This window comes from Lampetra fluviatilis, chromosome 5, assembly GCF_964198595.1.
Source record: "Lampetra fluviatilis chromosome 5, kcLamFluv1.1, whole genome shotgun sequence".
Lineage (NCBI taxonomy): Eukaryota > Metazoa > Chordata > Hyperoartia > Petromyzontiformes > Petromyzontidae > Lampetra > Lampetra fluviatilis.
In genome coordinates, this window is record NC_136279.1 from 14,881,268 (window position 1) to 14,905,552 (window position 24,285).

Genomic DNA, 24,285 nt, shown 5'->3' on the forward strand with positions numbered 1-24,285 from the left:
GTTGTTGAGGAGGTGTGTGAAGTGTATGTAAGGAGGTGGCTGGGAGGGGACTGTGAGGTGGTTGTAAGGAGGTGGCTGAGGAGGAAGAGGTATGCAGACCTGCATGGAGGTTGTGATGTCTCTGAGTGCCTGGTCAGCGTCTGCTCGTTTTTCTGCGAGGAGCGTGCTCTGTTCAGCCGCACGTCCCTTGAGCTCATCCACCAGGGTGCGAGCCTCTGTCAGCTTTGACACACCCGCCTGAGCACAGGCACGCACATACACACTTATATTTACAGAATATTTTGTTCTTACCTTAAAAATCTTTTTCATAATCCAAATCGACACTGATGTCAGTCTTCAATTTAGCATTATCCCCTGGTACTTGCTGCCAATTGCAGAGAGCTACAGTCTTTGACAGGCAATTAAAGTGGTGAAGAGGGCCCCCACTCATCCTAGTTCTTTTAAAAACTGAGCACAAAGTACTTGCACCTCCCTGCTGGTAACCATGTCTTCATAAAAAATGCATCGACATAGAAGTTGAAATTGGGCCTCGTGCAGATTCACAGTTGTTGTGAGTGGTGGTGGTGGTGGTGGTGATGATGGTGGTTTTTTACGATCATGGTGTTACTGATGACGATGGTGGTGATAGTGTTGTTAAACACCCACCTGCAGGTGCCCTTTGCGATGTATGAGTGCAGTGGAGGTGTGAGTCAGCACATGCTGGTAGCGCTGCACAAAGGCCAGGTATCGGCGCGGTGTGGCACCAAGCGCCGCACAGGATTCGTGCACGTGCAAGAACGCACGGGTCAGCTCCGAACCTCCTGTATGCGCACGCACATGCACACATACACATATATTTAAACTATTGAAGTAAACAAAGTTATAATTTTATATTACCAGGTAAGGCCAACTGAGCTATACAGCTCTTTTTCTCAGAAGCAATCTGGCCACAAATAGCAGCCAAATACTCTAAACGCATGTTTCCCAATGTGGAGGAAAAACCCAGAGAACCTGGAGAAAAAAACATGTGATCATGCAGAGAACATGCAAACGCCAAATATACAGGCAGCAGGTTCGGGATCAGACACACTACCTCCTGTATACCAGGCGAGGTATTTAACATCTCGCCACGGTGGCGCATATGCACTCCCACACACAGTGTGCTCATATTCGTCTGTGTATGGGGGGTGCGTAGAAATTACCTGGAAGCTTTCCTAGCCGCTCCTTGGCCTTCTCGTCGGATCCGATTTCCTCTTCCTCACTCAACATCATCTCAGGGATCTGACAAACGGCAAACAACAGAAATCCTCTATATAACCCGGATGGCTGATCGAATCACAAGATATTTGCTTTACAGGACCGTAAGCGCGTGTAATGTTAGCTAACACTCTCAAACGCACATAGACACTCACAAAAGCCAGGAATGGTGGTACATTCTTTTGCCTTTTATAGAATCTGAAAGTATGTATGTGTTCAATGGTAGAAACCCCTTTCCGAAATCCAGCTTGCTTCTGTTGTATATGGCTGATAGAACCAGAGCTGCTGCAGATTGGGCCCTGTGTTTTTAGGTACCAGTTCCATGTTGTGGGGTTGTAGAACCATACTTTACCATGGTTACCTTAAAAATGTAAAATCCATACTCTTACCCATTGATCTAATAATTTGCACATCCTTTCTTCATGTAAAAACCATCGTGAAATGCATTGAAATAAGAAATGTGTTTGTGATCACGGATAAAGGGTTCAGGTAGTGAGCTTCGAATGTTTGCTTAGGGTTCATCATTCACAGTTGAGGACTGAGGGGTGAGGGGATGGGGTAATGCCTTAAGCATGGTCTGCTTGGACCAGCCGTCCATCCAGAGCACGGCGCAGCGCTTGACGAGCGCGGGGTTACTGTCGCACTTGAGCGTGAAGTCAGGGTGCGTGTAGTCCATGACCAGGACCACGTGGAGGTTCTGCTGCACTCCTGGACGAGCAAACAAGTTAACATTAATAAATACAATTTAAAACACAGTTTGCTGAGCACAAGCCCAAAGGCCTAAAATGTCACAACATCTTGTGTGCGTTACCAGGCATAGAGTGCTTGCTAACAACACTTTCCCGAAGAGCCTTTAAAGCATAAGTCTTTGTATATATATGCGAGCGTGTATTGGTGAGTGTATGTGCGGCACAGTAGGGAGCACAAGTGGTGCATCTGCCAGTCATCTTAGTAAATCCATGGCAACTGAGTCTGTCCCATGCCCTCCTGCTCGCAAGTCTTCGACACTTCATGTGGCCCAAAGTGCACCTAGCCTGGCACAAACACAGTCGTGATGTCGCCTCCACTTAGTGGTGAATGGCGGTTGTTGCTGTTGCGTGTGTAGGCGGCGAGGAGCAGTAATGTAGTGGTTAGTGTGCTGCAATACAAATACAGTGACCCAAGTTTGATTCCCGCCAATGGCCATAATCGATGACGAATATCTGAACCAGTCCTGTGTGCAGTGCTGATGTTTATTGGTGCTATATCGGAACCTCTTGTGTGCCATTGCGACCTTGATAGGTGCTCGCTAACAGCATTTTCCCGAAAAGTCTGTTGAAGGCTATATGGAGGCTGTTTGTTTTGTATGCGAGTCCGAGTGAATGCGCACGGCGTGTGAAGTAGTTGTAGATGGGCCCTGTGAATCCGTCTTGTGAAGCCGACTCCCTCAGCGGTGCCAGCAGGGGCTCCAACTCCTCTGGGGAGAACAGCCCGGGTACCTCGCCTATACTCGCAAACACACACACATACATACACAAATATTTCCCATATAGACTTAACATACTGTTGGAGCAAGTCATATTAGTCAGCACCTATGAAGGCCAATACGGCACACTAGGGGGTGCTTTAATGTTTACACACTGCACCAAGTTCTTATTGAGGTTCAGTCAACCGAGTCGAGGTCCAGGACCAAATCATATATCATTCACCAATGATGTTAGCTGCGGCCGAAAGTCAAATTCAGTGCACGGGCTTCATAGATGATGCAAGATACCCCAGGCAGGTGTACTTTAAGTGGCGCTCATGGTGAGGCCCCATCTCGTTGTAGAAAGCTGCAACTACAGAATGAGCAGAAATTGCATGGTCATCAGCAAACATAATGTTTGACCATTCGGGAGTCATCCCTTTAATGAATCTAAACATCTATCAGCCTCCCATTATATCATTACCAGATTGTACATCAATGGATGGCTTCACAAACTACACAATAAAAACAGATTTTAGATAATGTAGAAGGTATAGGACACCCCTGTCACATTTCAAGATGAACAGGGAATGGCTCTGACGCCTGGCCATGTAGCATTACCTAGGTTTGCCTATCATCATGAAGGTCCAGCCAGAGGGACCCTCACCCTCTGTTCATACAAAGATGAAGATCCTTTCTATAGCCTGAACAAACTGTTGGGGCAAGTGTTGTTAGCGAGCACCTATGAGGGCTGGCACGGCACACGAGGGGGTGGGTGGCCAGCACCACGCTTGATCACCTTTGTCTTCCCTATGGTGATGTTTACACACCGCACCAGGCTGAGTCGACCTAGAGGAGGCCCAGGACCGGTTCAGATATTCGTCACTGGTGTTGGCCATGAGCGGGAATCAAACCCGGGTCACTGGGTTCATAGCGCAGTATACTAACCGCTACACCACCGCTCCCCATTCGTCACACACACAACAACAGCAGCCATTCACCACTAAGTGGCGGTGACATCACCATGGCGCTTGTGCCAGGACGGGTGCACTCCGAGGCCACATTAAGTTTTGAAAGGCTCGCTGACAGGTTACGGGATAGAAGCAGGTGCCATGGGTTGACGGAGATGACTGGCAGATGCACTACCTGTGCCCCCTACTGTGCCAACTTGCTGTATTTTAGCCACTCGGTGCTCCGCTCATTGTTTTGAGTGTCACTCCTCTGCCCTCCACTATTATTGGAGGGCGACTACCTCAGGAGTGTCATTCACGAGCCTCCTGCATATAAGCCGATCTTGACACCGCTGGTACCAGTCGTCGGTAAGTCCACGAAGCTCCGCATCCTCCTGTATCGCATCAGTCCATCTCTTCTCCATCCTGTGCCATGCCAGTTTAGCCCCCTCTATCCGACTAAACAGAATCTACTTGGGCATGCGGTGGCTGGGTATGCAGGCTACGTGACCCAGCCAACACAGCCTTGCCCACCAGAGGAGCTCACTGATGGGAATGTGTCTAGATCTTTCAAGGATATGTGAGCTCCTCACACAATCCAGCTTGGTTAAACCCAGGATCGACCATAGGCAGACCAGCCTTAAAGTTTCAAATCGGCATAGATATTCCATTAGAGGGGACCATGTTTTCCAAGCAAAAATGTGAGGGCATGACCCGGAACTGCATGTGGAGCGATAGACCAAGTAACTTCCACACAGCGTTACGCAGATGACAAAAAGATAATGCCATTCGGCTGATTTGGAGTGAGATCTCTGCTACCAAACCAAAGGTTGCATTAGCACATTACCCAGGTACGGAAGCTTCTCCATTCTCTCCACAACTATCCCATCACTCATGGGGAGTTTAGAGGGTGGAGTATTGGATGATACAAAATAGCTAGGCAGGTGCTTATTATTGGTGGCACTGATGCTAAGGCCCCACCTAGTGGCATGCTCCAGGTGCAGGAGCAGAATCTCCAACTCCTCAGTGTGAGCAATAACCATCAGATCATCAGCGTACATAACATGGTTGACCAGTAGGGAGCCATCCCTTGACCTTGATACATTCTAGTAGTACAGCCATGGAAGACTTCTCGAACTACATGGTCGAAGATGATGTTAAATAATGTGGGAGCCAGACGGCATCCCTGTTGAATCCCAACGTGAACAGGAATGGCTCTGACTCCCGGCCACGCAATGTTACCCGAGCCTACCCACCATCATGAAGGTCCTTAATGATTGTGCGCATAGAAGTCAGGGACCTCGAAAGCACGAATAGCAAGCCAGAGCCCTGGCGTACTGATGGTATCGCAAGCCTTGACCAGGTTAATAAAGCACACACAGAGAACACCCCAACATTTAGAACAAGTGAGAACCCACAGAACACCAACTGGGTCATGCTGAAGGGGATGGCGATGGTGGTGAGAAGTGAGGCCTCTTTGTGTAAAGATCAGGGTTTATCTCTGCTGCACCTGATGAAAGCAGGCTGTTGACGATCTCAAGAAACTCAGGTGACAGCATCTGGAAATCTTCTAGCAGCAAGCCCACCTGCAGGCCCTCGACACCGGCCTGCTGCATCAACTACTCTCACATGCATGCACACATGTACAGATTATAAGCACACAAATGAACATTTGTACAATTCTGCACAATCAAACATACAAAGCAACAGTGGAGTCAAAGTAGACATGTCTCCCTAATCAAAGGAGCAATTGGGCAGCAGCCTCCATCACCAAATCTACAACCACCATCACCACCAACACCACATCTATTATTACTTTCACCACATTACCACTACACCACATCACCTCCAAAACCTTGTCTATATAACTACCACCTCACCTATGTCTCTTATATCATGAGACGCTCATTATATATGCATTTAATTGCAAGGTTGAGCAAAGTAAAATGAGAAACAATACAGACGTGGTCAAAATCAGACCACAAAAAGTAGCGATTCTGTAAAAGAATTACATTCCCGAATTATGATAATCCATTGCATTTCTGGGATTTGTGTAACTTGGTCCGTAGCCAGTGGGCCCTCCTCACCCCTTTTACGTCGCCACGGAATTGCTTGGAGCCATAGGTGCGGGAGACACGGGGCGAGAGGAGGGAAAGGCCATGCATGGAGGCGGCAAGGGTGGCGGCCGTGCGGCGCCCAACGCCACTGGGCCCGGCGAGCAACAGGGAGCCCCCGGGGCGTGACAACACACGCTCCGCTCGTGCCACCGCCGCCAGCAGCTCCGGGAAGAGCAGCAGCCGCAGTGGGCGGTACTCACGGGCAAAGTGCACGAGGCCCTGGTATTGGGACACACACATAGACACAAGCACACATACACACAGATATATACTTTACACATAATAATGTTGCCTATTCTTTACCCAAAAAATGCCTCTATTTTTAGAGAGCTATCATCATGACGATCATCAACAACAACACTGTTAACAGTTGGAGCATGACCGTTAGCAGCAGCATTTTCAGTAGCTTCAAGACCATTATAAATAGCAGCAGCAATAGGAGTATTATAATTTTCATCCTGGCTAGTCCCATGACTACCCATCACGACTAACACCAAAGCTGTGGCCACCCTGGGAACTGGTTGGTATCAGACTCGGTGGTTCTAGTGTTGGTTGCACACTGGGAATAAGGAAACTGCATTTCCTTATTCTTATCTTTGTGCACACGAAGTCTGCTGAACAACTGGATATATCTGACAGAGGGACACAACTGGAAAACACAGGAGAGTATAGATACCTAGAACAGCTATTGAAGGTGGATCATCTTCTTATTGAAGCTCTTAATATTGGAGAATTAGAGTAAATGTATGAGTGGGTTTGTGTGTATGTATGAGATTGTTTGTGTGGTACGTGGCCTCAAAGTGCACCTGGTCTGGCACAGGCGCCGTGGTGACGTCACCACCAGTTAGTGGCGAATCGTGGCTGTTGTTGTATATGTGATGCTGGCCACCCACCCCCTAGTGTGCCGTGCCGGTGTAGGGGCAAGTGCCCGCTAACAGCACTTGCCCCTACAGTCTGTTAAGGCTATACGGGGGATCTTTGTCGTTGTGTACATGCCTTCTTGATAACGCTCTTCAGGTCAGAAGATGACAGCCGTCCCAGCGGTTTGCCGTGCTGCGGCAGCGGCTGCCCTGGAGCACTCACAGACAAGTGGTGTGCGCCCCACGTCACGTAGTATGCGTCTGAGAACACCCACACACACAGAAGCAGAGGTGTTAGCATGCACCAATTAAGGCTGGCAGAACCCATATAGTAGTGACACATCCAGGGAAATGCTTGATCAGCAAGTTTAGCCTCCAACATGTTGTATTACACAAATTATTCATTTTAAGCAGTGAACCTTAGCATATTCGGTCTCATATAGTCCCTACCTCGCTGTCCTCTCTATGTGCTGTGAAGAATGGCCATTTCCCAAAACGTAGATTTTTTGTTATTATAGCATACGGGCAGTGTCCAACTTACAAATGGGTTTCGTTCCCGAGTCCCGTTCATAAGTCGAACGGTTCGTAAGTCAGAATACTAAATTTGACTTATTTAAATGGAGTGTTATAATTCTGTGTTATGGTTCAACAAAACAGGAAAGCATTGTTTAACTCATAAATAAGAAGAAATGTTGTACATCTGCAAATGATACTGTAATAAATATCGTATATTAAAATAAAGTAACATAAATAAATAAAAATCTGGATTATTTTCACTTACCTGATGCCAGATTATTTATAGAAAGGGGAGTTGTAATGAGTCCCCACAATTTCACACGCGCGCGCACGCACGCACACACTCACAACAACAACAACGACGACGATCCCCCATATAGGCTGAACACACTGTTGAGGCAAGTGCTGTTCCTGAGAAGCGCCGATGCAGGCCACAACAAACACAAGGGGGTAGGTGGCCAGCACCACGCCGGGCCACCTTTGACTACCCAGTGGTGATGTTTACACCGTTCCAAGTACTCATTTCAGGCTGCGTCACCTAGGGGAGGTCCAGGACCCATTCAGATAATCGTCACTGGTGTTGGTTGTGAGCAGAAATCGAACTCGGGTCGCCGGGTTAGTAGCGCAGCATGCTAACTGTTTTACTACCGCTCCCCAAACAGGCAGACACTTGTGCATGTGCGTTTGTAAATTGGGGAATACCTGTATTCAGACCAGTTTATATTATCAGCCTATTTGTCTAAACTAGGGATCGTGCTAATTACTACATTGAAATTATTTCGCAATGTACATAACCAACCATGCTAATCGGAGGTGTGGGGAAGAGCCAAGACTAAAATCTAAATGTACGAGGTTACACTAAATAATAAACCACAAGCTGCACGATGCATTGTCCAATCTATTGTTCAATGGTCCAATTGTTGTGTAAGATCCCCCACATAACCATAGAACAAATTAGAATTTTATTGTACAGGAGACTCTCGAATATCGTGGGGGTTACGTTCTTGAAAAGTGGCGCAAAAGCCAAAACTGTGATATTCAATACTTAAGCCGTACCTAAATGATGGGGTTAGATACATAGCAAACAAAAATATACGCATCACAATCGACATACGTACTGTACTGTATATATAAACTAAATAATAATAAACATGTAAAACCCTATACAATAAACATTCCTAGATAATAAATAGTATGATAAATTCTGAATAAATACTATACTTACCGATGATGATCCAAAGCAGGTAAGTGTGTTTTTGATCGCATTATTGTAACGGTTAGCATGCTGCGCTACAAACCTGGTTACCCGAGTTCGATTCCAGCTCATGTCCAACACCAGTGACGATTATCTGATTCGGTCCTGGACCTCCCCGAGGTTGACTTAGCTTCAAATGAGTACCTGGCACGATGCGTAAACATCGCCTTTGGGAAGACAAAGGCGGCTGAGCATGGTGCTGGTCACTCACCCCTGCCGACCTTCATAGGTGCTCGCTAATAGCACTTGCCCCAACAGTCTGTAAATAGCCTATATGGGGGCTCTTTGTCTTTATCCGCAGAATGCTTGCATGGCAAAGGTTGAGGTGCGATTGATACACCCACAATATTTAAGGGTCTCCCGTATATACAATTGTATATACAGCGATCCCTTACCAACTGCGGAATTCATGTATACACGGTTTAATATCTGTATACAAATTTACCAACCACAGCCTGCAAAATTTGAGTATCCAAGGGTAAGTGCGGGTCTGTAACACGCATTTACATATTTTGCTGGGCAACGGTTCTCCTCCACACTACTGTGCCACCTGTGGCGCTGCGTAGTTTATCAGCTGTCTCTCTGTTTTATTGTGATTCTCGCAGCACATAGACCGCATCACATCGCAACTGGATATTTTTCTTCTGTTTTGCTATCCATCCTATTTTTTTTAAGAAAAGAACCAGCACCGCCGGTCCAGTCACCAGCACCACCGATCCAGTCACAAGCACCAAAGATCTAGGCAGTAGTGCCACTGTGCCTGTCTCCTCGTCTGTGCCTGTCTCTGTGCCTGTCTTCCCACCTGCCTCCTTGTCTGTCCACTCATCTGTCATTGATGACCCGTAGGAAGAAGGGGTGGGTGAGCTGAGCCCCTCCTGCTTCTAACCACCCCTTCCCCCCATCATCTCATTGTCATCGTTATTATCACTGACATCGTCATCTTGGTAATTTTGGAACTCTCAATTTTCAAGGTATGAAAGTTAATGTCATGTTTATTTATGCTTTATTATGTTGTTGAGTAATATACTGTATTTTATTCATATTTAGTGAAGAAATTGGAAACTTAGTTATACTATGACGAGTCTGACCACAGAAGTGGTTCCCCTAACCCCTTATTTCCCATAGGCTCTGTATTTTACCAACTGCGGATTTGCCTAGAATGGACTTTTCCAGGAACCTGACCCCCGTGGTGGGCGAGGGATTTCTGTACTGTCAAATTGCAATCTAATATCAAGATTCTTTATGCAAACAGAAAAAAAACCTTAGGAAAAAAAAGGAGGGTGGAAGGAGGTCAAAGCACCGATATATGGGAGAGAAGAGACATCAACACCACAGCAACCAGGGACTTGCCCTAACGAGCCTTAGGGCAGCTAAGGAGAGCCCCATATAGCTTAACATTGGCGGTTTGAGCAAGCACGAAGTACCTATTAAGCCCAGCACAGTGCACGAGTGGGTGGTTTGGCAAATACCACTCCTGGTGACCTTTATCTTTAAACTGATGATGTTTACACAGTGCACTAGGCACTCATATAAGGCTGAGCCAATCTACGAGGGGCCTCAGAAACGATCACTAAACTAAACTATAATAAACTATTTTTACTCTTTGAATTAAGAATTCATTCTATCTGTTCACCTACGTGACTTTATCGAAAAAACCAAAGAGTAACACAAAAAAATGTCCCCTCATCCTTGCAGTCACGAAAACTTCAAATTTAGAATTAAACTATTTTTACTTTACCAAATAAGGCCCACTGAGCTATACAGCTCTTTTTCAAAAACTGGAGGACCCAGAGAAATATCCACGTGACCATGGGGAGAACATGCAAACTCCAAATATATAGGTGTTAGGGTCGGGATTGAACCCACGACCTCATGTGTACCAATGGAGGTAGTTAACATCTCGCCACCGCTGTGCTGATCAGATAACACTTGACATTGATATTAACAGTGGCCACGATTCAAACCCGGGTACCAGGGGTCAGAGCACAGCGCACTAATACTGTGACACCACTCTTCACAATGTGTACACGTATACACACAGATAGACGTACACGTGCATGCGTCCTCACACACAGTTGCTGTGCACCTGCAAGCTGAGGTAGTGGGTTGGAGCCCCAGTCAGAGTGCAGCACAGAGGCCAGGGCAGCGTCAAAAGTGTCCCTTGCACGACTGCCGACCAGGCGATCGCGGAACTCACGGCATGACTCATACGCCCAGACCTCCAGCACAGCGTCTGCAGATGAGCTTGCACGATCCCCTGCCCCCCACCACCAACAATACCCGCACAGTCAACAACAGGCATGCACTCATTCATCCATTGAAATCATTCCGACACACATTAAGTTGTGCATGTCATAAAAATCGACTATTTTTGATCCATGCTAATTTGATGCTTAATTTTAGCCTTAGTGTGAATGGGCCAAATGTGAGACATTACGGATGAGAATTAGAGCAGAGATGGGACAGAACGAAACAGATGCAGTATTTGGTGCATTCATGTGTCTGCGTGCGTGGACGAAAGTATTGTCTTGCTCACCCGAGGAGGGGTCATATCGCAATAGACCCAGTGCCCACTGGGTCAAGTTGCGGGGAGTGAAGAGGTAATGGTTGTGGTCATCAGGAGTGAATTTGGCCCGAACCTGGAACAAGAAATAACACACTTTATCACATATAAAACACATGCACAGACAAATACATACATCCACATTCAAACATAAACAAGAAACGTATGCAAATACAAATGGATGTAAGGGATGTAATAATGGATGAATAGATAGATAATATAATGGATTGATATTACGATGGACAGGAGTATAGAGGTTGGTGGATAGATGACTTGATAGATGGATGGTTAAACTGATGGATAGATGGGGAAATTGATTGATGGATGGATGATGGATAATAGGATAAATGGAAGGACATGGATGGATGAATTGTTGGTGATATGTGTGGGTGATGGATTGTTGATTGGATCGATGGTTAAATGGATGGATGGATAGATGGCTTGTTAGTCTGATGTATTTATGAACAGCTTGTAAGTCAGGTGAATGGGTGATTTGATCATTATTGGTGGGATGGATTATTAAATGAAAAAACGGAAGCTTTGTTGGTAAGATGTATGGCTGGTTGAATGTCAGGAGTGTGTGTGTGCAGTGCTTGTTGCGCAAGCTAGGTGCCGGCAGCACCTGCTGGTACAGGGTGAGCATGGAGCCTGCGAGTTTCTTCACGGAAGCCGTGGCCAACCATAACGGGTGCGCGGGGGCGACGGCGTGCAGCACTGAGCCCAGATATGCGCAGCACACAGCCTGCAGCTCCTCCGCCTCCGGATAGCTGGACCACAGAGCGCACATACACTAATACATATACACTCATACAACTATGAAAAAGATCCCCCATATAGCCCTGACAAAGTTGTGTGCTGTTACCGAGCACGTATGAAGGCTGGTACGGCACACGAGGAAGTGTGATAGCACCATGCCTGACCACCTTTGTCTCCCTTGTGGCAATATTTATACACGCACTCGTATATACACACATTCACACAGATAAACACACTCATATAGAGTAAAAGCCCAATATAACGCGGCTCATTATACCACGGATTCGGATATACTGCAGGTCATGTCTCCATTAACTTCATGTTAACAAGACAACGATTGAAGCTGGGCGAACATGTGTGTGTGTGAGCACCCACTCAATGCATGCTATGCGCAGGATGGACGAGAGGCGCGGGGAGAGTGGGTGGCGCCCAGAGGAGCCCCCAGCCGTCATGGATGCCACCACCTGCACCCCCTCCAATCCCACCCACTCCAGTGCCTCGTCATAGAACCCACGGTACGTCAACACCTGCATCCAGAACCATCACGACACACACAATGTGATATCCTATGAGCCCACACCAGATATTTCATTTGCTGGTACTACCTGAGGTGGCATAGTTTTAATGGTTCCAATTTCTTTACGTGATCAATGAATGTGAATTATATGATAACCACTTGAAATTGAGTGGATCATCAAATAATTCACTATTATCAGCCATGTAAATAAATTGGTGCTTCTTAGGTTTTGCTTTCTTAGGTGGTACCAATTTCTGCTCTGGCCAAAGGACTATTAAAGAGGTTACAAACACATGGAGATTTCGTTTTATTGGATAATCTAAACCATAGTTCCTCACAATCACACTATAGGAACCCTGGTCTTTTCCCCAGCTTTCTCTCACTTCTTCTATCTCCCACCCCCTGTTGTTTTGCCTGTTGCAAGAAGGCTGTCATATACCCCTTAGAGTATCTATATTCCTCTATTTTGGCCTTCACCTTCCACCGATGAAGGGAAGTGACACGCTGGTGCCCCACTTATCTAATTATCTCTATATATATTCTCCTCTCCCTCTTTGTCTTCCTCTCCACATTCACTCCGTGTCTCACCTGCTGCAGGAAGGCCGACAGCTGACTAGTGCCCCACTTGTCGGGCCGTGGAAGGTTGACATCCTTGAGGTGCAGTACGAGGCGCTCACAGTCGCGCGGCCGAAGGGCCCGGCCAGAGCCGCTGCTGACCAGGGCACAGGCCTGCGCCAATGTCTGCAGCACATGGTGCGGCGCTGTCTGCGCGCTGCAGTGAACCGTGGCCACACGCACCGAGCGCAGCCGCGAGAATGCCTGCCGGAGCAGTGTGCTGCTCTCACATACACACACAGAAAGATCTCAAATGTAGCCATACAGACTGTGGGGTAGGTGCTGTTTGTGAAGATCATTTATTTAAGCCAAAATAGTACAAGAGGAAGTAGTGTGGCCAGAATAATTCCTGGCTACCTTTGCCTCCCTGGTGATTATGTTTATACACTGCATCAGGTGAACCTTATGGCGGGACCCTGGGGTCCCATGAGCCCCCGGCTCTCGCGTAAACATGATACTATAATGTAAACAAAAACTTTGCTCTTTTTCACCAATGGGTTTGAAGGATGGTGGCAAGTGTTGTCTTGTTAAACTATTCCTTTAAAACTATAAACTACTTACCAGCAGTACCTATATTTAAATACACTATCGAAAAAAATATTTACACCCCTCTGTCAATCATTGTGTTTCTCAGTGTAGATTTGTGAACACACTATGTAAACAGTACAGAGAATAGTATGCGTTTTCAATGCGCTGTTCATATTGTAACAAGCGTTTATACCAATGTTACTCTACAGAGCAGTGGGTCGCCGCTCCTCTTATCCGCATTGATACGAGCGGTATGTGGGGACTATGGCTTAACCGCAAAAAAAAAACCTATCTGCACAGATGCATACAGACAAGAGAAGCATTATCAAACAGGAGGAATTAATGGTGCAACGCATCTCATCTGTTAAATATCTGCAGGTAATAGAATTGTCATCGATTGATCATGGCTGCAGACATTGTTAGGTCACAAATAATAATGAAGATAAGAGAGCAGTTTCACTGTATTATGCATCCCGTGATGACAAATAAAGGACTTAAGTCGTGAATGATTCGCGCCAGGTGGGTCGCGGCATTGATGTGCGCGGTGGGACGGAGTCGGCAAAAATAAATAAATTAATTACGATTTTGACTTCCGTTATTCGGGACCCCGGGGTCCCACCATAAGGTTCAGGTGTTAATTTAAGGCCAAAATGACTTACGGAGTTCTGATGATGATTCCTATGGTGGAAAACAAAAAACTTGTGGACTCAATCGGCTCTTACTTTAAATAAAGGTCCTAACTGAACCTAACCTAAGTTGGTGGATTCTAAGCACAGGGCATGAAGCTCTGGGCCACAAGTCAATTTTATATGCACAGATAAAACATTTAATTAATTGTTCGTCTCAACTTTGCTCCTTACAGCACTCAAAATCTGAAGACGTTGTCATGACATCATGCTCACTGGCGCCTTCCAGTGGCAAATATAAAACATTTAGAAAATAGTTTAAAATGACAACTTTTTTAAACCGTGATGTCACCAAGCAACACATTCTTGGAAACGACCTAACTGAAATATTTTAATTGAAACAGAACGAGATCAGCAAAACACATACTGCTCCTCACACATGGAACAATGTTGCATCTGATCTGCATTATGTCGATAATCTCTTCCACTCCAATTTTTAATAAGCTATTCTTTCTATGATACATATCAAATTGTATACAATCACAATTTTTACTAAGTATAAAACATGTCATGTATTTTATTTTATTCTACCTTTGAATTACATTAAAATATGACCTGATTTGAATAAAGGCAAGACTACTCTCGATCTCCCAACTATCATCTTCACCATTACCATTCTCACCCACATCAACATACACTACAACCACCCCTCATCACCCACACCTTCACACTCAACACCATCACTCTCACCTTCACCACACTCACCACCCACACCATCACGACTTACACTCCCCCCACTAGCCTCATCACCACCGCCACCTTCACCACCACTGTGACTCTCGCTGCCCCCACCGGCCTCTCAGCGTGCCCCTTCACCTCTTGCCGCAGCCCTCGGGCCCAACGAGCAGGAACGGCTGTGGGTGACGCTCGTCGAGCCAGGGCCCGAAAGTGTCGAGAGCACGTCGCGCGTGCGCCGTCAGCACGACAGGCGGAGGCCCCCATGCCTCCTCCGCATCGGTGGCAGTAGCTGTGGCGTTGGCGACAGCGGAAGCAGTGTCGGAGTCATAGCAGCAGAGCCGTGGGGGCTCTGAAGACGCCAGCGATGAAACGAACACATCGAGGGGACGACGAGGATCCGGGAGGGACTCACCAACCCAGCCAAACACCTGCTCGCATGGAGCCACAAACACAAAACGACACGCACACACACCCATTTGTGTCACTAAAAAGTGCTTAACGCATTCATCATTAACACTGCCCCATTACAGAAAAATAAATAACAGAATGACATTTCAGGCCATGGTCCTTCCTCAGCACAGAGACAACAAATATATATAGATTTTTTAATACCTCTCTTTGCCAATGTGTCTCTATGCTTGAAGAATAGGTCACAAAAACAATCCCATATGACTCACCGATGCCGATATATACATATTCCAGACTCATTTAAAGCTGAGTCGACCTTGGGAAAGACCAAAAAAAAAGTTCAGACACCACTTTCCAGTGACGTTAGCCATGGGCCAGGAAACAAACTCAGGTCACGTCCCACATAAACCAATTACAGAAGTGCATGACCTTCAATCAGGATTTTTGCAATCTTCCCACAGTAATTCATGCGCTTTAATCACAGCACATGTGGAACTTCTAGCAGCTGCAGCAGAAATAGAATAGATTACAGGGGAAGGGAGACATGGGGTTAGATATGCCTCGCGCCCACCTCTTTAGCAAAGTCAAGTCGTGTCCGGGGAGGGAGGTTTGCGCCTAGACCACGGACGAGTCCTACGGCAAAGTGGGTTCGGTGAGAAAAGCTGTGCAGGTGGGACAGCCCACTCATCACCACTCCCACTAGCGAGCACGGCACCACCTGCTCACTCTGCATGCATGGGTACACACAGGCAAACGTGTGTCAGAGTGAGTGACTGCACTTGCACAAGTGAGAGATTGTGTGCAACCAGACGAGCGAGCCTGCGTGTGGGTGTGCTAGTGAGTGACTTAGTGTGTGTTTTTGGATGTATGTGTGTGTTTGCGTAAGTTAGTGTGAGTGATCTGCTGTACTTGTGCAAGTGACGATCAGCGAGCAATTGACTACTATGTGTGCGTGGCAAGCGGCTACTAATCATTTAATCTGCATGAGCAAGCAAGGCACTGTGTATATGTATAGCTGTCCAAGTGAATGAGTGTGCGCATATGAGCAAGTGTAAGATAAGCAAATGTGACAGTAAGCAAGTGAGCAAGTGAGTAATGTTGTGAGTCATCAGTTGTGAGAGATAGTGAGCGACAGAATATGAGTGATCGAGTGATCAAGTGAGTCAGTGTGATAGTGAGTGAGAATGAGCAAATGCAACAGTAACCAAATGAGTGAGCGAACGTGAGAGTGATCGATGGAGTTCAAAAGTCAGTTACAGTGAGCATTTTGCTGTGTACTGAGTTAGTGTGCAAGTGAGTGAGTGTATGAATGTGAATATGTGAATGTAAGTGAGTGTGAGTATATATGCGAGTGTCACACCTGCTTGGTGACCCAAGAGAGGGCATGGTAAAGGTGCGCCGAGCTAGTGTGCGAGTGAGTGTGTGGGAGCATGTGTGGGGATGGGAGAGTGTGAGTGTACGTGAGTGGCACACCTGCTTGGTGACCCAGGAGAGGGCGCGGTAAAAGTGCTCATTGATCAACTCCCCCAGGTCATCGCGCACTGCCTCATCCTGCCGGCTCAGCCAGGAACCAACTAGCGCACGCACATCTGTATCCTCATCACTACAACAACACAGCCGCATGGACAGCGACGTACATAGGGACACAACCACAAAGAGCCATGTACAACGATTACATATGCAACTCTCAATTGTGAACAAGCTTTAAAATCAGTCCACGAATGAAACCTTCATTTTCTTATGGAATTCAACTGCACAAAGAAATGTCCACAGAGAAACATGTGCATGTCATGCACACACATCTTATGCCCACGTACACAAATTGTAACACATGCAGTAATTGCATTGGTATGCATTATGTCACATTTGCTCAAATTAAAGCTCCTTATTAAAATTGTTGCAGTTAATCACACCTAAAAACATTCGATTGTGGCAAAGGTAGGCTGTGTGGTATGTTTCATAGCAATTGGTCTGAGGGTTTTTAAGCTTCCGTGAAAACATGTAAGGTGTCTTTAAACGGACAGAGATAATATTTCCCAGGTACAGCAATATGTTTCCTATGAACTCCCTCATCAATACAAAAAAATCCCATATGTTGGTGCCGCACCTGAGGAAGATCATGCCCATACGGGAGACAGTTGCGGGAGAGGCACTGCTCAGGTCATGTGTCTCAAAGATGAAGTTGACGTTGGGACCAAACTGGATGCGCTCGCCGCTGGGCATCGTGAGCAGGCGGTTGTCATCAAGCACAGAGTTCAGGGACTCAATCCACTCGGGATCCACGTCGCCGTCACACACCACCCATGATTGCACATCTGTGACACACCCACACAGGCACATATTTCCTCTCTCGCCATACAGAATGGGGAGGCAAGGGCTGTTAGTAAGCACCTACTGAGGCTGGAACATCACACGAGTGGGTACTGTGGCTAGAATAAAAGAGCTTGTTATTTTCAAGTTATTTATATGTATTGCCCTTTTGTAAATCCACTAGATGAGGACTTCCCAAAAACCACGTGGGTCATGGGGTGTTATTCGACCATACTTCAGTCCAAGTTGATGAAAATGGGGAGCAAAGGCATGGTAGTAGAGAAGCACACTCCATCAATGGGATTTTGCTGCACTACCCTCTGTACACGCAACGAAGTGTAGTCCTGCAGCCACATATAACAACCTGGCATGCATAGTGGTCACCTATTCAAGCACGTCCCAGGCTCAAATCTGCTTAGCTTCCAAAATCTGATTAAATCTAGTACATAAATGGGTGCATGATATCCTCCAGCCACTAGAGACACTACATGCAAAACAATATAAATTTTTTTTTTATCAAATCATAACTCCAAATTGTGACAATTGATTAAATAGTACCGGAGGCAATTCAATACTTGACTAATTCACGCACATACATGCGCGCGCATGTACACATGTAGCCCTGCAGCCACATGCTCAATCATATACACACACATACAACAACAGTGACGTGCACTTTAAGACCACGTGACACTGCAGATACCAGTCGTCGGCAAGTCCACTCAGCTCCACATCCTTCTGAACCACATTAGTCCATCTCTTTACCAGCCCAGGGCGTGCCCCCTCTATCCGGCCCAACAGAAGCTGCTTGAGCATGTGGTGGCTGGGCATGCGGGCTACATGGCCCAGCCAACGCAGCCTTGCCCACCAAAGGAGCTCACTGATGGGAATGTTACCAGATCTTGTGACATACATACGGACACATGCACACACAAACAGGTACACTCCGTCTCTGACCCTGTGGCTGCCGCACAACAGCACGGGCACTGGCTGTGAGGACGCCATCCGTCCACTCGCGCGTGTCCATATCAAGGTGTCCCAGCAGCTGGGCACGTGGCAGCGCCTGGGATCACGCCAAGGTCACAGTCAGACTCACAGCGCAACACTCAGTGAGCCCCGGCAAAGGGGGCAGCAGGGCTATCTCACACTTACAACAACTAATGAAGGTGGTTTTGAAGCTTTCGTGACTGCAAGGATTCATATTCTTGGGTTTTTTCGGTAAAGTCACGTAGGTAAAAAAATTAAATTAATAAAAGTAACATAAAAATAGTACAGCGAGTGTGCTGTGACGGTTCCACCTGAAGACGGAGGCTTGTGTTGCCTCCGAAACGTCGTGATTTTTATTTTATTTTTTATTTTACTTTTACTAATTTAAATTTATTACCTACGTGACTTTACCGAAAAAACCCAAGAATACTAATGAAGGTGATTAGATAATAACTGAGCTGGATGTCTGCGCAAGTAATAACATGTGTGAGATGGCTACGCTGGATATTGCAGTAACAGCATGTCTATATTGAATTATACTGGCAGATGTATGGGTGGTGGACACCACATGGCATTTAAGTCAGCATTTAAGTATTCATGAAAATGACAGCCACCATTTACAACATCACAGCACACTCCAGTAGTGGCTGTTAAAAAAAAACAATTCTGTTTTGGAAAATGCTAGGTTCCTCAAACTCACTAGACTGAAAAACGGGCAATCCTGTTTGGAATAACTTGAGATATCTCCTCATTCTCAATGTAAACCCCAGCAATTTTGCGGGAGGTCGTGGTGCGAGACCTTGGGGTTGAGCGTGTGCTGGACGACGGTTCGGCCCAGGCGAGCAAGCGCCATCCGCAGAAGCGACCAAAGAGTCGACTTTCCAGCTCCACTTGGCCCCACCACCACCACGCCCGTGCGCTGGCGCAGCTGCTCGTGCAGCTCCAGCGCCTTTCTCACCTGCAAGTATGCAGCACCAGGGTTATCAAGGAGCACCATGACCGGGGAACAAGAGTTAGAGGAAAGCAGGGGTATTGAGGAAAGACAGAGATCAGAAGAAATGAATGGAAATAAACAGAGATTTAATTCAGTGTAGAGAATGAAGGTGAGGGGGAAGGAGCACATGGAATACAGCGGAGGCCAAGGGAGACCAAAGAAAACAAGAGCAGACCAAGACAGAGACCAGTAAAATATGAAAAATACACAGACCAGGGGAGAGGAGGTAAAATGGAAATAAACTACAGTGCCCTACGGTGGTATTCTTGATTATGACATAAAAGTGTTTTTTGGGATTTTATTGAAGCTTAAAGCCCCGGTGTGACATACAAGATAAAACCTTTTTTTTGTTACAACTTGCTTTGAAATGGAAATGGCCAAGCAGGACCCTCGTGAAAAATAGTCTGAAACCACCTTTCTAAATGATTAATAGCATTATAACTAATTGCCATTAGAATAAACAGCACTCTGCCAAATGTACCACTGCACACGAACCCCTGCCACCTGCCTGCGCGTCCACGACGGCAAGACCCGCATGCGTGCACGCCTCCAGCAGGGCATCGTGCAGCTCCCCATGTTCCACGCCTCCCAGGTCCGTGCCGGGAAACACGTCGCGCACGAGGGCGTCGAACAGCGTCACGTCAGCGAACGCCAGCTTGGACAGCGTGTTCACGCGCAGCGCACGCACCACCAGCCCACTCTCATCTGCCGTGCACGCAGATGATGTGGAGACTCAACACATGGGTTCAAGAAGAAACGAGACACAGCCTGGGTGCTCCAGTACCTCCGCACAGGAAAATTGCTCCTTAAACAAACTAAAAGCTCCACAGGCAACCATCTCTCTTTTTGTAGATACGTATCTGGGCTGTGTGTCCAAGGCTGTCCAATACATCTTTTAAGTTTTACGAATGAGAAGAAATTACTTTAAAAGCTTCAAGTTATGGTTAAGCATATCATGTCACTCTAGTGATGTTATTTTGATGCTGCTCCTATATATTTCATGAATACACTCTTTAATGATGTCCTCGTATGTAAATGCATTTCTTTTGTTATTATTGCACAACATGTAACACATAACCTAGGTACATATTTGCTGATAAGAACAACTTGCTCAACTAAGCTTGAAAGAGTTAATACATTTCCTCTGTCCGTCTGTCTGCATGAAACATGGGGGCACAATAATTCATGTAATGATGATCCAATATGAAATATAGTAAACATCTGTTTTGCTATTACGTACTTACCCTATAAAAACTAGACGAAACCCATCACTAAAACGTTTGCACCTTACCGGCCGAGGCCCACACACCTCCACTCCTAATGATGACATCATTACATGGAACATCATCTCTTGGTGTGGATTGAAACATGTTATCACAAATTAATTACTTCTAAGTACAAACACGTTTTGAAGAGTATTACAGAATCCATGCATATGCTTGATTTTTATTCCATTTTCTTCCTTGTCTATGTTGCGTCTTTCATTTGGTACCTACCCACGAACTGATCAAATCACTCCATCTCCCAGTAGACTTACTCTCGAGTATTAAGTCATTATTTAAAATTAGGAGCCATACAGAGACACGTGTGAACAAACCTATTTTCTTGTCAGCTCCTTCCTGCCTCGATGATTGCAAGAGACTGCCACAGCCCCTGAGCACTGTCTTTAGAGCACGCAGACCCCAGTCGTAATGCTGCTGTGGGCTCAGCAGCTCCCTGCATAAGATCAACGCAGGCACATAAACAAAACACACGGACCAGTCACTAAGGACTCCAATCAGCTTCAAACCCTCCCGCACCACATCTCTTCTCTAACCTGTGCCACGTCCATTTAGTCCTCCTCTATCTGGCCAAACAGAAACTGTTTGGGCATGCAGTGGCTTGACTTGTGGACTAAATGACCCAGCCAAAGCAACCTCACATGCTGGAGGAGCTCACTCATGGGATTGTGTCCAGATCTTTTTGGACCTACACTTACACAAACAATTGTTAGGCCACTCACACATTCTCAAGTGCTTTTTTGCTCACCCACACAAAGACAAAAATTCCCTGTTTAGCCTTAAAACACTTTTGGGGCAAGTGTTGTTAGCGAGCATCTATGAAGGCCAGAACGGCACACGAGTGGGTGGGTGGTCAGCACCTAAAAGCTCCACAGTCGGCCCAGGGGAGGCCCAGGACCAGTTCAGATAAACGTCACTGGTGTTGGCCCTGAGCGGAAATCGAACTCAGGTCGCTGGGTTCGTAGTGCAGCGCGCGAACCGCTACACTACCGCACCCCATTTTTGCTCACCCACACTCACCCATTCTCACCAACACACTCTCCCACGGATAACTCACTCATAAACACACTTGCTCCCTGACACAAACCCACAATCGCTCTCTTACTTGGCGAGGCTAAAGATGGCGCAGAGCTTGGCACCGAGTGCATGAGCATCTGTGAACCCCTCCGAGTGCAGGATGACGGCTGCAATGAGCTCGTTGTCCGGCCGCGTCATCGCCACGGGCCGGAATAGCTGCTTCAAGTTGTCCGGCAGCTTCTGTCTGCCGCCATAGCCCTTTCCGGCTGGGTTCAGGGTGATGAATATACCTGAATTGTGGTCTAAGACAACCTTGTGAGGGACAATTTGGGGGAAAGGAGGGGTGGTTAGAGGTATGAGCTATTTTCCTAATGCTTTTTGTGGCCTTGTTACAATCATAATCAATTATGATTATTTTATTTCTGGACGAAAGTTGACTTCCTCTCGGGTGAGATCTCTCCCTTGGCTGTTACTATCATTCTATTTAACCATAGGCCAACATCCCTTATAGCAATGTACTCTTTTTAACAATTAAAATGATGTATTTAACCCACGTATGTTGTTTAATCCAAGTGTTTCTCTGTCTCTTTATGTACCTGCCAAACATGCATCTTTCCATGCTTTAAAAAAAAATAAGTTTTTGCACCAAACATTAAACCACTTAAGTAACAACTCACATCATTACAGCATAAATCACGACTCTCAGTTAAATACCATTCCATATACCACACTACACATCAAGCCACGCCACGCAGAACACCTGACTGCCAAGCAGGGTGCAGCTGTGCGCACGGCATTTGAGCGCGTCCTGGATGGTGTGGATCTGCGTGGAGACGGCAGACAGCACTGTCTCCTCAAGACGGTTGAACTCATCAAAGCAGCCCCAAGCACCACACTTGACCAGCCCCACGAAGATCCGTCCAATGGCTCGCACGTCGATTCCCTGGCGACATGATAATCATCATCAGTCAAGATCTATCCACTGCTGAACCAAGGCCTTCACAAGCAGGCAACATCTGTCACGATCTCGTGATGCACCAATCAACCAATCCCCTGTGCACAACATGTTTTCATAACTCCATTTCAGCATTAGAAGTCCTCTGGAGCATGTTCCCGCCGTTGGCTGCCATTGTGCTTACAAAATATTACCTTCAAATATTTAGCGAGTTTGTTGTACATAACTCTTCTTGAGCACATCTTTACCTTCTCCCCAACTTTGAAGCCTTCTTTATTTAATTATTTTACAATTTCCATTCGTTAATTTCCATTTGTTGCTATGATTATGCCAGTGGCAAATATGAAACAGTTTATATTTTCTCATTTACATTCATGTGTTTATTATTTACAATCCATACAAAAATCATGGTCGTTATTTGATTATAGAACATATTCTTTTTAATGAAATGTATTTACTTTCCTATTTTCATTGTGCCACATTTAAACTCGTTAATTTAATTAGCCTAAAGTTAAAAGTGGAATATAATTGCAGAGAATATTCATAACAAGACAAAGATCTCCGGGTATAACCTTTAACTGACTCTTGGGGCAAGTGATGTTTACAAGAACCGATACAGACCGACACGGCACACAAGGGGGTTGGGGGCCTGCAACACCCATGGCCACCTTTGTTTCCCTAGTGGCATTGTTTATACATTGTACACGGTACTCATTTTAGTTGCCCTGGGGGAGGCCCAGAACCAGTTCAGATAATCGTCACTTATGTTGGCGATGACCGGAAATCGAACTCAGGTCACTGGGTTCGTAGCACAGTGCGCTCACCTCTGCACTACCGCTCCCCACAGACATCTACACACACATAAAGCACACTCCTACTCACACTCCCACTCGCTTCAACAACAACCGCCATTCACCACAAAGTGGCGGTGATGTCACTACGGCCCTTGTGCCAGGCTAAGCGCACTTTAAAGCTATGTGAAGTGTCGAACGCCTGCTGGCAAGAGGTCATGGGACAGACACAGGTGCCATGAGTTGACTGACTGAGATGACTTGCCAATGCACCACCCGTGCCCCCTACTGTGCCCGGCGCTCCACTCGTTGTTGTGAACGTCACTCCTCTGCCCTCCATTGTAACTGGAGGGCGACTGCCTCCAACTGCCCAGTAGTGTCCTTCACAAGCCTCCTCCAGAGGCTGATCTTGACACCGCTGGTACCAGTCATCGACAAGTCAACTCAGTTCCACATCCTCTAGTACCACATTACTACATCTCCCGGTCCAGCTCCCGACAGAGGAGTGACAGCCTTTCCTCTTCAGTGATGGTTCGAACATTCCACATGGCCACTCGAAGTGGCTTATTGCTGTTTGTGGAGGAACCCTGAGGGTAAGAATTCAGTCTCCTGGCACTGCAAAATGGGGTTTGGCCAGGTAACGTCATAGACGCCTTTCCCTCCAGGGCTTCTGGCACAAGCTTTGTTCTATATTTTGCACGTAGTTCAGTGGTAGTTGAATTGAAGGTGGAGAGCTTACCAGCCCCTCGCACCCATCCAGAGTTCCCATTTGGCTGCTGTGGTGGCTACAAGCGCCATTAGGGGAATAACCGATTTTGGAAT

General features: G+C 46.5%; 1 protein-coding gene across 3 annotated transcripts in view; it reads right to left on the reverse strand.

Moving 5' to 3' along the window:
• DYNC2H1 (dynein cytoplasmic 2 heavy chain 1) overlaps positions 1-24,285 on the reverse strand; it is a 186,881-nt gene that overhangs the window by 117,493 nt on the left and 45,103 nt on the right. For all 3 annotated transcript variants that reach the window (XM_078856894.1, XM_078856893.1, XM_078856895.1), the window contains 23 exons: positions 22,478-22,660; positions 21,806-22,029; positions 21,018-21,136; positions 19,929-20,125; positions 19,226-19,384; positions 18,397-18,502; positions 17,237-17,444; positions 16,603-16,732; positions 15,701-15,856; positions 14,860-15,149; positions 12,803-13,049; positions 12,073-12,224; positions 11,564-11,708; positions 10,915-11,017; positions 10,465-10,635; positions 6,744-6,868; positions 5,718-5,966; positions 5,141-5,249; positions 2,606-2,719; positions 1,802-1,944; positions 1,182-1,260; positions 646-800; positions 100-237 (listed from right to left, as the gene is read on the reverse strand). In XM_078856894.1, coding sequence (XP_078713020.1) covers positions 100-237; positions 646-800; positions 1,182-1,260; positions 1,802-1,944; positions 2,606-2,719; positions 5,141-5,249; positions 5,718-5,966; positions 6,744-6,868; positions 10,465-10,635; positions 10,915-11,017; positions 11,564-11,708; positions 12,073-12,224; positions 12,803-13,049; positions 14,860-15,149; positions 15,701-15,856; positions 16,603-16,732; positions 17,237-17,444; positions 18,397-18,502; positions 19,226-19,384; positions 19,929-20,125; positions 21,018-21,136; positions 21,806-22,029; positions 22,478-22,660 — 3,702 coding nt within the window. The remainder of the gene's footprint in view (positions 1-99; positions 238-645; positions 801-1,181; positions 1,261-1,801; positions 1,945-2,605; positions 2,720-5,140; positions 5,250-5,717; positions 5,967-6,743; positions 6,869-10,464; positions 10,636-10,914; positions 11,018-11,563; positions 11,709-12,072; positions 12,225-12,802; positions 13,050-14,859; positions 15,150-15,700; positions 15,857-16,602; positions 16,733-17,236; positions 17,445-18,396; positions 18,503-19,225; positions 19,385-19,928; positions 20,126-21,017; positions 21,137-21,805; positions 22,030-22,477; positions 22,661-24,285) is intronic.